At 35.3% G+C, this 14,705-nt stretch overlaps 1 protein-coding gene across 1 annotated transcript in view; it reads left to right on the forward strand.

Annotated features, from left to right (window-relative positions):
- Positions 1-14,705, forward strand: part of PRKDC (protein kinase, DNA-activated, catalytic subunit) — an 84,350-nt gene that overhangs the window by 25,564 nt on the left and 44,081 nt on the right. The window contains exons 32-46 of the mRNA XM_062570376.1: positions 24-250; positions 753-961; positions 1,100-1,232; positions 2,424-2,582; positions 2,878-3,081; positions 4,605-4,790; positions 5,271-5,375; positions 6,361-6,528; positions 7,100-7,227; positions 9,163-9,370; positions 10,750-10,928; positions 11,808-11,976; positions 12,496-12,561; positions 12,903-12,975; positions 13,199-13,347. Coding sequence (XP_062426360.1) covers positions 24-250; positions 753-961; positions 1,100-1,232; positions 2,424-2,582; positions 2,878-3,081; positions 4,605-4,790; positions 5,271-5,375; positions 6,361-6,528; positions 7,100-7,227; positions 9,163-9,370; positions 10,750-10,928; positions 11,808-11,976; positions 12,496-12,561; positions 12,903-12,975; positions 13,199-13,347 — 2,363 coding nt within the window. The remainder of the gene's footprint in view (positions 1-23; positions 251-752; positions 962-1,099; positions 1,233-2,423; positions 2,583-2,877; positions 3,082-4,604; positions 4,791-5,270; positions 5,376-6,360; positions 6,529-7,099; positions 7,228-9,162; positions 9,371-10,749; positions 10,929-11,807; positions 11,977-12,495; positions 12,562-12,902; positions 12,976-13,198; positions 13,348-14,705) is intronic.

Genomic DNA, 14,705 nt, shown 5'->3' on the forward strand with positions numbered 1-14,705 from the left:
CAATTTAGTGTAATTTTTCTTAGGTAAAAATGAAAGATCTTCATTCTTAAAAGCTGTGCAGTTCTTCCTTGAAACTATTGCTTTGCATGACATCCAGGCAGCGGAGCAGTGCTTTGATTGCAGTTCAAAAGGCAGCATGTTCAGTCCGCAAGAAAGAGAAGTGTATGATTACAGCAAATGTACAATTATAGTCCGAATCATGGATTTTGTCACCATGATCTTGGAATCTTGCCAGCAGGATTTCTGGAAGGTAGGCACTGAAATCTCTAGTGGATAAAAGATGCATGTTTATATCTAGTTAAAGGTTTCTCCATTTGGTATGAGGTTAGTTTATTGGAGAACATCACCTTTAGAGGTGTTTTAATTCAAATTGATGTTTAAGCATGATGATCTTCGGATTTTAGGGAAAAAATATATATATAGATATATAAATTTATATGTATATGTGTGTATTATATATATATATTTGTATACGTGAACAGGCCTATGTGGACATAAAAGATATTATGTGCATTTTGATGTGATGGTATATACGCTGGTATATTAGATACCTAATTTCTGCATATTAGCATGATTCAATGAAAGTCAGACATTTCATAGAGAAGGAGAATGTCACCTAATGAGAATAGTTACTGTTCCATGTTTTGTTTTATTTTAGATAAAAGTAATGAAAAATAAAATAGGGAAACCGAATTGATTAAGACATGAAACTTTTCTCTCTCTCTTTTATTTTTTTCTTTTTTTTTTTCTAGCTACTTGAGAAGGAATTGCTTAATGCAAGCTTTATAGAGCTTCTGGTGATGACTGTGTGTGATCCATTGCACTTAGGCTTTAACACAGCTGATGTGCAAGTTATGAAAAACCTCCCAGATATCACAGTGAGACTCATGAAAGCTTTGATGAAATCTCCCTATAAGGAATCTTTGAAACTAAGCATGAAAAAAAGACTCTCATCACAAAGGTAGGTAGGGACCTTTGTGACAAGCACGAAGACAGAATAAATGTCATTCACTATGAGAAAGAGAAAGTAAATAATGTTGTGTATGGTTGCAGATGAAGCTCCTCACAAGGTATGTTGTTGCTTCCCTTTTGTCTTTAGCCTTGAGGACCTTTGTTCTGTTGCTCTGTTTGATTCAGATGCACGTTTTGATCAAGTCAGGTATAGTGCTGTCCTGTCTGCCTGCAAGCAACTCCAGAAAGCTAGCCTGCTTCATTCTATTCTTCACAATCAGGTAATTGTTTATTCAGAAAATAACAATGAATGTTTTTACACAGTAAAGAGATTTTCATGTGTAAAAGGCCAGTATGAAAACAGTGAACAGATCAGTTGAAGAAATTGTGTAAGATGAGATCAACAGTGAGGAGCTGGTATTGAATTGATCAGAAATAAATGTTTTATGTTTATTGAACAAATCTGAGTATTATAATATTGAGATTTGAACTGTTTTCATAAACACATTTGTCTTTCTCCAATGTCCAGGACCTGGAGGCAACTGGATCTACCTAAAATTTTTCTTTGCAGCGAGCTTCACTGAAAACACAAAAAAATCAAAATTTGTTAACCCGTAAAGATGTAGGATAATCAAAATTTTAAACAGAGGGTATTCAAAGTGATGAGGGCATTTTTAAAAGCATACATTAAAAAGAAAAAGCTTGTATGCAACTTTTCTCTTGCACACTGTACTGTTGCAGCTGGTTCTTCCTTCCAGATTTTTTTTTTGTTAAATTAGTGACTTCAATTGGCAGCAAATTGCAGTTGAGGGATGGATATAGACTATTACTAAATAAACCAGGTTTTTGATTGTGATCAATCTCTATTTTACTTTGGGCGGTGAAAGGAAAACAGGTTATGCAACAGCCAGAAGGATTGAGAGAATTTGTCAGCTGGTGAGCAAGGCTATATTTAGCAAGTAACAAAAGATTTAATTTCTATGGGGTGTCTGTCCTTGGCTTCAGTAACATCCATCATTTACGTCTAGACCAAAGTTTGAGCTGTGACTATAGGACAGATATTTGAGGGGGAACTGCATGATTTTCTTTTTGCAGCACACCCATTCTTAGTAAGCTATTCATTTTATTTCTGTAGTAGTAGTGTTCACCTGAAAAGAATTTGGGGGAAGATCAGAATCTTCTGGGGATTTTTCAAATGAGCATTGGTTTGTTCTGAACAAAAGCATTAAAAAATGCTGCCCAGAAGCACAAATAATCTGTATTATCTTTGGACACATCAGGGTTGTCTGGTTAAAAATCTTGCTATTCAATTAGAAATGTATCTTGTCTTAATATACTTTTGCTGCTTTATTGGAAAATAGCCTGAAGTTAAAGTGTTCGTTAGCTAGACAGGTGGATTGAAAGGCCTTTCTGTTATTTTTCATCTTATATTCCTCCTTGATTCATTGTCACCTATTTGTTTATTTGTATAGGATGAAGTGCCTCATTTCTCACTTGGCCATAAGCTTCTTTCAGTTGTTTATAAAGGCATTGCACCTGGAGGTGAAAGGGTATCTCTTCCATCACTGGACATCAGCAGGAAGCAATTAGCTGATAGACTCTTGCAGCTAGCCTTTGCTATTGATGGCCAGGTAGGGTGCGATTCTTCTGTTTTTAATACTTAATCTTAACCCTTATATATTTTGGTTAAAAGAGGCTGATGTTCTATTCATAGTCCTACAGGGGAGCTGTCAGCATTTTCTGGCTTACTTGAGTGACAAAGGGAAGTTGTAGATACAAGTATTTCAGTATTCTGTTGGTGCTTTATTCTTGAGCTTTCTGGTTTTGTGTTCCTCGTTATGTAAAACAACTTCTCTGCTTTTGTAGGAAAATAGTAAAACTTAATGCACTAGGGATAATTGTGTCTTCCCACTTTAATTTTCACAGTGCGAGGAACTGGTGAGTCTGCTGTTGAACACAGTGGTGTTATCTGTGCCATTATCAGGAGCCTCACAGAAGAACCTGATAAATTTCTCCCATGGAGAGTATTTCTACAGCCTCTTCTCAGAAACCATTAATGAACAACTGCTAAAAAACCTTGATGTGATCGTACTCCAGCTTATGGAATCATCTGTCAGCAATCCCCAAATGGTATTAGGCTTCCTTAGAACATAGTCAAATGAAAATATTAGATGTAACTCTTCTTCTTCTTCTTTTTTTTTCTTGGTTAAAGGTTAACATAACTGAAAGACTAAAAAGTGTTTAGTGGGGAAAAAGTGGATTTGCACTTTGTTTGGATAGGGTTGGATTGAATTCATAGAGTTTTGAGATTTTTGTTAAGGCTCACTGGCACTGCTTCATGCTTTCTGACAACCTAGCATAGCTAACGTGCTCTGCAGTCTCACTTCAAACTAAGCGGAAGGTGCTTACCTATTACTTATTCTGAAATCTATGAATTTCAGGATTTTCTTCTGCTTGGTACTTCAGATCAAGAATATCTTTTTGAAACAAGTCTGATTGTCTGCATTTGCTGTTCTTTGATTTTTAACTGTAGAGTGGTCTGTGAGTCTGAGGACAGGATTTGTTTTGGATAAAACTAAACTAGAAAATGAACTCTAGTGGTTGGACTTGGAGTGCCACTTTGAGTGCCAACCCAGTTGGCATTCAGTCCATCATAGGACCAGAGTAGAGCTAGACCAAAGTATTAAAAAAAGACAAACACATACACACACTCCCATGACCTGAAATGCATACATGGTAGGTGTCATATACTCAGACTCAGCACCACTTGTTCTGCTCTACGGATTTTCCTCCTGTTGGTCCACACTGCTTATGTAGATATAGCCTTAAGTCCATGAGGGAAGTTTGTGATAGTTGGGAAGCCTTCTGTCAGTGCTGCTGAAAAACAGAAGGATCAAAAAGAAAGATCATAAGTTTACTTTTTCTCCTGCTTATTAAGATGCTCAGGGAAGTAAACCACCCTTTTATAAATAATTGGACTTTTTTTTTTTAAGATAAGATATTATGTTTAAAGGTGTTGAGATGAGCTATTTCTTCTGTAGTTTTATATACTCATTTTAGTGTATGGGAAGAAAAAAAAATAAGTATTTTTTATTGTACCCCTCCAAAACCTGGTGAAATCTGAAGGCTGATAAAATTAATCCATTTTATAACTACAAGCTGTTAGAGAGGAGCACACAGAATTCAAGTTAGGAAGTTAGTGATTACTAATTTTAATCATATTTTTCTTTATTAGATTGTGAATCTGAGAAGAAAAGAGTTTGAAACATACTTAATTCCTATCTTGTATGCCATGTTTTATTTTTCTGTTCAGAATGTACCCAAATAAGCTAGTGTATGTACAGTTACTTCTGTTTCTCAGTTCCATGCTAAGTAATATTTTCAAATGTTAAGCTTTAAAGTTACTTTGGCTTATCAATTATCAATTAAAAAAAAAAAGTTTCTAATTTTAAGTACTTTTAGGACAGATATCTAAAGTCAAAGAGAAAGGAGACTGTTGAACAGATTTTCTTCCTTTTTCTTTTAATTCTGGTCAGGTGTTGAGTTCTCCTGAATCTGTGATGATTTTTTTTCTTATTTGCCCATACAAGTGAAGAAATACTATAATGGTTCAATTTAGAATGAAAGAACATCTTTATTGTTTTCCATTTCAGGTTGGTAGCATTTTGAATGGCATGCTAGATCAGAGTTTTAGGGAGCGCACCATACGTAAGCAGCAAGGAGTGAAGCTGGTCACGGCAGTACTGAGAAACTGGGAGAGGCTTGACAGTTGGTGGGCCAAAGGTTCTGCTTCTGAGAGCAAAATGGTTGTCTTGACCCTTCTGGCGAAAATTCTACAGGTATATGTTGTTTTGTAAAATCCAGGCATCTCTCCTAACTCTGTAGGAGCACAGGAGCATACCAATTAAAAGAATGGTGTTTTATTTTGAGGTTTTATGTTTTTTGTTTGGTTGGTTGGGGTTTTTTTAAGTTGGAGAATAACAGTGTCTGGTGTATTTTATTTGCAAAGTACAAAAAAAGTACAAAAAATATTTTGACAGGCAGAAATGTTTGACTTTTACTCTTCTCCCCTCCCTGCCCCTTTTCTTTTTTTTTCTCCACTATCTCATGTTCTAGCTGCCTTTTCTCCATCTGGAGAACAGGTACAAGTTACAGGAAATAAGTACTTCTATATATACTTTCTACTGGTTTAATATTTTTTTTAGAAACAAATAATAATTTTTGACTTTTTTTTTTTTTTTTTTTTTTGCTGTTCACTAGTAGGGAAATCTCTTTGCTTAAAAAATAATAATAGTTTTTAATTTCTTCCTTCTTTCCAGATTGACTCTGCAGTCTCTTTCAATACAAATCATGAAGCGTTTACAGCTGTTTTTAATACCTATACCAGTCTACTTACTGATCAGAATTTAGACTTAAATCTTAAGGTAATTTTCTCACTTCAGTGACTCCTACTTTCACACTCAAGTTAGAATGCTTGTGGTAGATGAAATCCTTGATACTGGGCTTAGATATTTACCTTAGTTTGCCCAATAGCTTGTATCACTTCCATTTTTATTCTTTTGTTCGACATCGTGAAAATTGTAAATCATCGCGTTTGCTCTTCAGACAAAAGACAACATCACAGATTTTGCGTTTTGTTTTTCAGATGTTCTTTTCTTCTTGCTCTGCTGACATGCATGTTTTGAGGGCTTTTTTTAAATTATCCTGTCAGTTGCAGATAGTTTAGAACTCTGAAAGTGTTCATTTGAGAAATCACAGCTAATCAGACTTTTAGCAAGAATTGGCACTTCCTGTTTGCCAAATTATGAACCTCTGATTATTTTCATGTCCCTTTCTGCAAGCATGAGGCCAGTACTAATCAATTAACTGCTATATGTGGCTTGGTCAAGAGAGAGAGGTGAAGTACTGCATGCTGAAAGTGGAAGTTACAAAAGGTGTTAGACTAAAAGCTTTGGACTAGAAGACTGGACATTTTCAACTTTCTAAACAGCATCTCATGGTTCCTGCTCTGTCTATAACTAGGCAGATTTTTCTGTGCTTTTGTCTGTGTTCAAAATAAATAAAGCTTGGGATCTTGCTGTAGCTTCTAAGAGTGCAGTCAGGATAGTGCATTAGATCAGTGACTTCTGTGATAATGGATGCTTAAAAGAACAATGAAGTCTTCCTTATAGCTGTGTCAGCCTTGAGATACTAATTAGTTTTTAGCTCCCATTTAGCCATGAGCAAATCTGTTTTCTGAACTAGCGCCATAAAAATGAACAGCAGCATAACTTATCTGTATCAGTACACTGAGCCATTGTCCCAGTCTGTAGAGCCAAAGCTGAATATTTTGCAGCCCTGTTCAATTCACCTCATAGATAGAGGATATATTTGTGTGTGTGTGAAATTACCTTTTTTTTTTTTTTTCAGAGCCAAGCAGTGATTATTCTTCCATTCTTCACTAATCTGACTGGAGAAAAACTTAATGACCTTAAGAATGCTCTTGACCAACTTATAGCTTTCAGTTTTCCCATGAGGTCAGATGAGTTTCCCAAAGGAACCTTGAAGTACAATAACTATGTAGACTGCACTAAGAAGGTCCGTACTTTTTAATAAATGAGTGTGTAATTAAAAGCCTAAAGGATCTGTGTACAGAAAAAGACATTTTCAACATGTTTTGCCATCTTGGAGATGGCAGGATTTTTCCAGGCACGATTTAGATCACAAATCTGTCAGTACTTATTTCTAGAGTTAATCTCGAAGTTCAGCATTACTAAGACTCAAACGCAGTGTCTGGTGTTGCAAAGTTCTCCTTGGCAAATCATAGCGAGGCTGTTTTAATTGTGATTGTCTGTTACATTTAGAAAAATTATATTCTATTTAATCTGTAATAGGGCAGACTGTACTTCACTCATGGAAGTTGAATTGTAAGGAAAAACATTTCATTTGAAGTGGAAGAAGTTCTCTCACTTCACTTAGAAAATAGAAAAACTATTTCCTTAAGTAATGTCCTTATCTAGAAGCTTGACTTGTACATCAAGTACGCATATTCTTTTGAGTAGCTACTTCTGATCACTATTGAAAAATGATTACAAAATTAAATAGAATTGATTTGAGCCAGTGTAACTCCTGTCAAGTTTTTTTATTTTATACATTGCTTCTTTTTCAGTTTCTAGATGCATTAGAGTTGAGTCAGAGTCCAATGTTGTTACAGTTGATGACTGAAGTCCTTTGTAGGGACCACAGACATTTCATGGAGGATTTATTTCAAGCCAGCTTCAAAAGAATTTCCAGAAGGTGAGTTTGGTCCTGCTCCTGTTCATACTGAAGTTTTGCTGAAACAAATTTACTTCTTCTGTTATGTTGTCCTTATAATAATGATGATTTACAACAAAATAAAGTTTTGTTTGACACTTTTAATTCAGATTTTGCTTTCTGCATATGTATGAGGGGAGGCTGTATTATTGTGAACTGTAATTTTCTTACAGTCTTGTCTTTGTTTTTCCAAAATACTTCCATGTGTGAACAAATACCACTATCTTCCAGACTCCTAATATCTGCACAAATTCTGTAAAGCCTTCTGTCATTGGTTTGTTCCGGCAAAATTCAGAAAAAGACACAATTATTATGTGTGATATCTATATTTGCTAGCCTTGTCTAACCATATGATCGCTTAAATAAATAACATTTATATACTGACAGTGAATTACTTTGTTCATCACCTTTGGATGGAAGTACAACATGACATTTATTTAATTAGAATGTTTCAGGATAGTAAAATGTTGCCACAAAACACTCTGTCCACAGAAGAGGTGTTCAGTCTAGAAACAAACATTCCAATTCATGATAAATTGTTAAGACATGACTATTCTGGAGCATTTTGTTTCTCAGATGACATTGTTTAGCTATGCTCAAAATCCCATTTTTGGAGTCCTAATAGTTATTCAAAATAACTGCATCTGATAACCCAACACATGACAGGCCAGAGAAGCAGCTGAAAGCAAGAAGTCTCCCTTCTTTGGCTCCACCCATCTTGGATACTAGCTATAATTTTTTTAAGGTTGTTAGTGAAAAAAGGACTGAGAAAGCCCTTGCTACACAGCACATTTGGCATGGAGATATTCTTAAGATGCATGTGTTAGAAATGTTATTGTTTAGGCATTACTGTTTGTGTAGGATGTCTCTTTGGTCATTCTGTTGTTGAAGTCACTAATTAAAGTCTATTTGGCTAAAGTAGAATGGTCTTTAGCTCTTTTTTCTTTCTTTTGATACCTACTTGTTCTCATGCTCTAGTCATGAGTATTAAGCAACAGTGGATGTTGAGGAACATCAAGCAGGTTTTGAAAGTTTTTAAGTAACTGTAAATGGGTTTCTCTGGTTATTGGCTATTGCCTTGTATGTAGAGTTTTAATTACTTGGTTCTTCAGAAATTCATATGTGGTTTAGTTCAGTTGATTAAAGCGTGGTGCTGCTAACGCCAAAGTTGTGGGTTCAATCCCCGTTCAGGCTACACTGAGGGTTGAACTAGATGATCTCTAGAGGTCCCTTCCAACCTTACCATTCTATGATTCTATGTACCAGTTCTATTTTACATTTAGTGATACTTACCTTGCATGCTAAAAAAGTGTGTGTGTGTGTTTGTATATATTCACACTTCCCTGATTTTTCTCATCTGTTAATGAAAGGCATCTCTCTGAAGTGAAACGTGGAACCTTTGTAATTTTGTTTAGCTGTCTTGTGGAACGTGAAAACAAAATATATTGAGAGTATGTCATCCAGTGGTATTTTAGAACACAGGTGTTGGAAAATAAGTTTAAAAATGGCAGTCATTTATTAACAGAATTTAGTTTCTTAAACTTCTTAAAGGACAGACATGCCTGTGACTCAGTTTCCTAATCTGGATCATTCCTAACTATAGTGATAAACATTTTCTTCTCATTTCTTCAAAGAGATGCTTTGGGCTAGGGAAAGTGACATCATATCTAATGATGTGCTTTGGGATTAAACTAACAATACTTTACAAACAAGTTTATCATCTGTTGCCAAATAAGAAGCAGAGTTTTTCTTTGAAGATCTCCACAATAAGTGCTAATTCAACCTAATCTTGGATGTCATGTAGGATGATAACCCAAGTAGGTATGAATGCAGACAAAAATTTTAGATGTTAGGGATTTTCATAATGTAAATACAGTCTGGTAAGTGTTTTCACCTTGAGATTCCCATTTTGTTTAGGAATTGCAGTGACAAGCAAGTAATGCTGTTGGACACTGTTCACAAAATGTTCCAGAGTGAAGACCTTCGTTCAAATGCTACCCGACAAGCTTTTGTGGATCGCTCCCTCCTCACTCTGTTGTTGCACTGCAGCATGGATGCACTGAGGGAATTTTTTGGCAAGATTATTGTGCAAGCTATGGATACACTTAATTCCAGGTTTACAAAGGTATGAATTTTATTTTATTTTATTTTTTAACGATTGGATTGTTACTGTGCTGGTGTTTCTAGGTACCTTTTGCTTAACTTGGAGTGAAGTATTATATTTGAAACTATTTGGTTTCCATATTTCTATATCTCAGAGCACAAGTCTGTGCTGATTACATAGTTTGATTCCTCTTATTAGTAGGATGCTTTTCTTAAAGTTAATATATATTATCATATCTACTTTATATAAAAACTGAAGTCGAAATGTTATCCATATATATCCAAAAGCGAAAGCACATTAAAACTTGTATAAAACAGTAGCCTACTATTACATTGTAAGAAAGAGATGTTTGGCCTGTGTGATGAAGGCTTTAAAACTAGATTCCTTACCTGCAGAGAAAGAACCAGATTTTGTAGTCATTGCAAAGATTCTTCAGCAAGTGATTAGGAGCAGAGACCTCTGTCTCCATTTACAGCCTGTCCTCCAGCTTAGAGTGTTGTTGCCTGCCCTGATCTCTTTGTCAGTGGAGATCTCTGGTCTTGCTGTAGTTCTCTACTTCCTCAGTGTACTCAGAGTGTACTCCCTGTATCTCCCTAATAGAGCTGTTTGACTATAGCAACACAAACAAGACGCTGAAATGATCCAGAGTTCGTAGTAGTAATAAAAAGAAAGAAAACAAGAAAGAAACAGGAAAAGAAAAAGGCATGCTTCTGTAGAGTCAGACCCCCACTGTGTTTCTATTGCTCTGTATTGTTGGCACCAAAGTGAGATGTTTAAAGAAACTCATGAATAGTGCCAAATGTACTGGCCAATGTGTTTTACAAGATGGTGGTTGTAGTAGTGGCACAACGTTTTATTTTGACTGTTTGTCAGCTGTGCTTTTTTTAATCTTTGTTTAAAAGATTGTACGTTGTTTAAAAAAAAATCCGTCCTGATTTTCATGGGGAGAGATGTTCTGTGTTTTCCGGCTGTCGTGCTAAGAAAATTTGTGTTAGTCAGGTTCCCCAAATTGTTGTTATTTCACAAGAGACAGTTCAAACTCACAGATTCTTTTATCACCACACACATTTCTCTTCTTGTATTGCTCTTACAATTGTGTGTGTTTTCCTTACAGATGTCCAAATTTGAGCCATAATTCATCATCCTGCTTATTTTACTCTAGTAGCACTCTAACGAGTTAGACCAATTGTAGTTAGAAAGTTGTAAGGAGCAGGTCAACTTAATAAATGTAAGACACAGGAGCTAAGAATTTGTCTGTCTTTTACTATCAATTCTTTTCTCTGTTTTAAAAGATGGAAGAAAGCTGAAGTCTGCTTAGTAGAAACTAGAGTAACTGTGGAGCTATGTAGCAAGGGCAAGATCTAAGAAATCTTACTGAGGTTTTGCTTATTTGTTTCCAGACCAATGAATCTACTTTCGATACACAAGTCACCAAGAAAATGGGGTATTACAAGGTGCTGGAAGTGATGTATATACGTCTCTCAAAAGAGGATGTTTTCTCCAAGGATTCTAAAATTAACCAAGCATACTGTGGCTCCATAAGTGTAGACGGAAATGAACTTACCAAGACACTAATAAAGTAAGACTTTATTTCTTTAATTTTTGTGTAGTTTCTCTTTAGGTTCTGGGCAGATACTCTTTAAGTGTGCTATTCAAAGCAGAAGTTTACTTTGCTCAGGGATAGACATAATCTGTGATACAACTTCTGATTTCAGTTGAAACACAGAATATTGAATTTGCTGTGATAGAATGATCTTGAATATAGACTACAATACTTTATCAGGATAATATCTCCCTCTTCTTTTTAATGATTGTTTTCATTTATTAAGCTCATGCTTTTTGATTTTGATTTTAATATGATTTTTTGCCTTTAAACTTGCTGAGCTTCAGTATACTTGCTTGTTTATGTAGATCATAGTCTTTATTGTAAGGTGTAGGTATTTACAAAGTCAGTGGGAAGATTAGATGAATTTTCATTTATATTTTATAATGTAACAGCAAGCCTAGCAGGTATGATTTGGATTAATCACCACTGTAGTGGACGACAGAAGATAAATTCTGAATGTATATGCTAATGAACATTTTTTCATTTTTTGAATACTCTGAAAAGCATAAAAGGTTACCTTAATTGCTGTTCAGTTTTATTCCACAATATTATGCCCTAATTAGAATTTTAAGGATTTTTATTTTCTTGTGCAACATGCTTTAGGTGACCCTGCTTGAGCAAGGGGTTTGGACTAGATGATTTCCAGAGGTCCCTTCCCACCTCAGCCATTCTGTAATTCTATAAAGAATTTCTTAGCTATGGTTTGCAGAAGAGGTGGTTTAATGCTGGTAGTGCTGTAATAATAAAGTTCTCTTGAAATTTCTGTTGATTCACTGGTTTTTAGTTTAGCCCTTTCCTGTGCTTCTTGAAAACAATTTCTGACAATGTTTTCTTGCCTGCTTTTGTTTTAAGATCATGCTATGATGCATTTACAGAAAACATGGCAGGGGAGAGTCAGCTGCTGGAAAAGAGGAGACAGTATCACTGCGCAGCGTATAATTGTGCCATTGCTGTTATCAGTTGTGTCTTCACTGATAGTAGATTTTATCAAGGCTTTCTCTTTACAGAAAAAGTAGAAAAGGTAAGAAGATATTGTTGCTTTTAGAAGGCTTCCAGAACATGAGCCTGACTTTCTTGGATTTACTGTAATCAAGTAATCAAACCTGAATGGGATGCAGTTATATAATGAACTACCCAGACAGTTAGTTGGAGGAATAGTAGCTGACTTTCTTGGATCCTTTATGGCATTTGAATTGTTGATGAAGGCTGTACCCTCTGTTTGGGAATGAGTGAAGGAAACATTTACCCTGTTTTCCCTCTGCTCTTGATCACTCTTCTTAAATATAAGGAAACACCTATTATCTGAGTTCTCTGGTGCTTGGAATGCTTTTTGCAGAGCATATTGCCTATGCTTTGAATTCTTGAGTAGTTTACTTAAAAAAAAGTTCTTAAAAGTTGATCTAAAGGAGCAAACATGCCTTATGTTCCATAGTGAGCTTTGAACTGTTGTACTTTAAAAAGAAACAAAATATTTTCAGAGCAACAGTTATTGTGTGCAGCATTATAATTTTGGTATTACCAAATGTACTTTGTTTTGCAGAACTTGCTGATTTTTGAAAACTTGATAGATCTGAAGCGTCAGTATTCATTTCCTGTAGAAGTTGAGGTGAGTGAAAGTTCTAGATTTTAGTGCTTCTAAGTAAAAAATGAGTACAACTTTAACAGTGTACTCGCTATATATTGGTCCTTTCTCACATGCAGAGAAAGAGAGTTCTATAGTGAATTAAAAAATGGAGTATTCCTCTAATCTTTTAGAATACTTTTTTCTTTTTTTTAAGGGAAATCCAGACTTGAAATCCAGAATACAACTGGAATCCAAATTCAGAATACAACTGTTAAACTTACAACTTTAATGTAGTGTTTATCACACTTACTCTGGTAATAAAATAAAAACCGATAAATAAAAAAAAAACCATAATTCTCAAACAATTTCTTGCTCTTGTTTAGATGCCTCTGGAAAGGAAGAAGCGGTATATTGCTATTAGGAAGGAAGCCAGGGATACAGGAAATGGGAGTCAGGGTATGACGCTAATTTATGACTATGAAAAAAAATTCCTTCTTGCCTTTCCTACAATGTTTATTGACGTGCTGCTAATTGACTTCTACAGTATGAGGAATAAATAAAAGCATTCACTGTACTTTGTCTAACAACCTATTCCCACCCACCCCAACTCTCAGTGCTCAATAAAGATCTGTTTCTTTGTAATTGCCTTGATTAATGGTGTGTACTTTTCCCTATTTAGATGAGCCTAAGTATTTACCTTCTGCATCATACATGATGGATAGCAGTTTGAGTGAGGAAATGAGCCAGTTTGACTTTTCTACTGGAGTCCAAGGGTTTTCTTATAGCTCCCAAGATGTTGCAGCTAGTAGTCCTCGTTTCAGGAGAAAGGTAATTTAGTGAATTACATACAGTGAGGAAGAAGTGTTTTATACTTTCTAGCAATTGTGTATGTTTACTGTGATTGAGAAATAGAAGTTCCAAAGGTGAATCCTGCTGAGAAATATGAAAGCTTTCTTGACAACAAGGTGGAATACAGCTGCTTTCTAAATCAATCTGTTCTAGATAGTGGGAATTCTGAAATTTAAGAGGAAGAATCTTTATTTGATCTGTCAATATCGACTGTCAAATATTTTTCCAGACTTAGAGATAAAAAATAAATTTAAAAGCATGGATTGTTTGTTATTAACCTTACTGGATTTGCTCTTCAACTGTTTCCAATAAATATATCAAATGACGAGGAAAGTTGTCACCTACTGAAATATTCGCTCTGCTGAACTTTAAAGGTGCCTAAGTTAAAGGGCTTGTCTCCCATATTCATTGTGCTTGATGAAGAATGGATTCCTCCAGGTGATGAGTGAGAGGACTTTAAGCTGTGTTCCTTCAGTCAGTTGTCCTCTTCCCTCTCTCTACTGACTACACAGCAAGCTGAAGAAAAACAATGTCTTACCTTGGGTTTCTAAAACTGAATGATGTGAGTGCAGTTTAGGTATTGCAAGCATTCTTAAGATGAGACATGATTCGAAGATTAAAGTCCAGCCCAAGATGTAAAAAAAGATAAGCTTTATGTGCACTCAGGAGTCTCCTATGATGGTTATGTTTTGCTGTTATTCAAAGTTTCCCCATTTCCCTCTTCTTTTGGTCTTTTAAGGCAGTTCAGCAAGTTGGTTGTATCAAATGCATGGAATAAATTATCAAGTAGATTATTTTTTATTTCTATCCTTGATTGCTGCTGTACAAAGAACAGTATTTAAAATCTTCGAAGACTTGAAGTTGTGTTCCTTTAGCCGTCAAGAGAGGTCACATCAAAAGTAATGCTGAAAGAATAGATATTTGCAATAAAATAGAAAGCTTGTAAAAAGTATCATAAATACTGAAGATGAAATCTGTCAAAATATTTGTAGAAACATTGGATAAGATAAACTGTTTCCATGTTGCAGCAAGGAAGTATTTAATTGCAGTGAAGCTAGCCAGAAATGTATTTTCTGTTTGCTTTGTGTAATAATGTCCTTTCTAACTGTAAACAATTATTTTCTTTTGTGCTTTACTCTGTATGTGAAAGGAGATAGCAGCTGTGTTTGCTAGTCAGGGGGGAAACAACATGTCCATAAAAATCAGACTTTCTGTGAAATTCTGGCTAAAACTGGAAGTTGGGGGGTTGCATTATAAGTAAATTGCATTATGGAAAGTGTTGACACATTCTTTCAGCCATGAAATTAAATCTTTTCCATGAGCTTCAGCTAACTCTT

The sequence above is a fragment of the Rhea pennata genome, chromosome 2 (assembly GCF_028389875.1).
Source record: "Rhea pennata isolate bPtePen1 chromosome 2, bPtePen1.pri, whole genome shotgun sequence".
In the NCBI taxonomy this organism is placed as follows: Eukaryota; Metazoa; Chordata; class Aves; order Rheiformes; family Rheidae; genus Rhea; species Rhea pennata.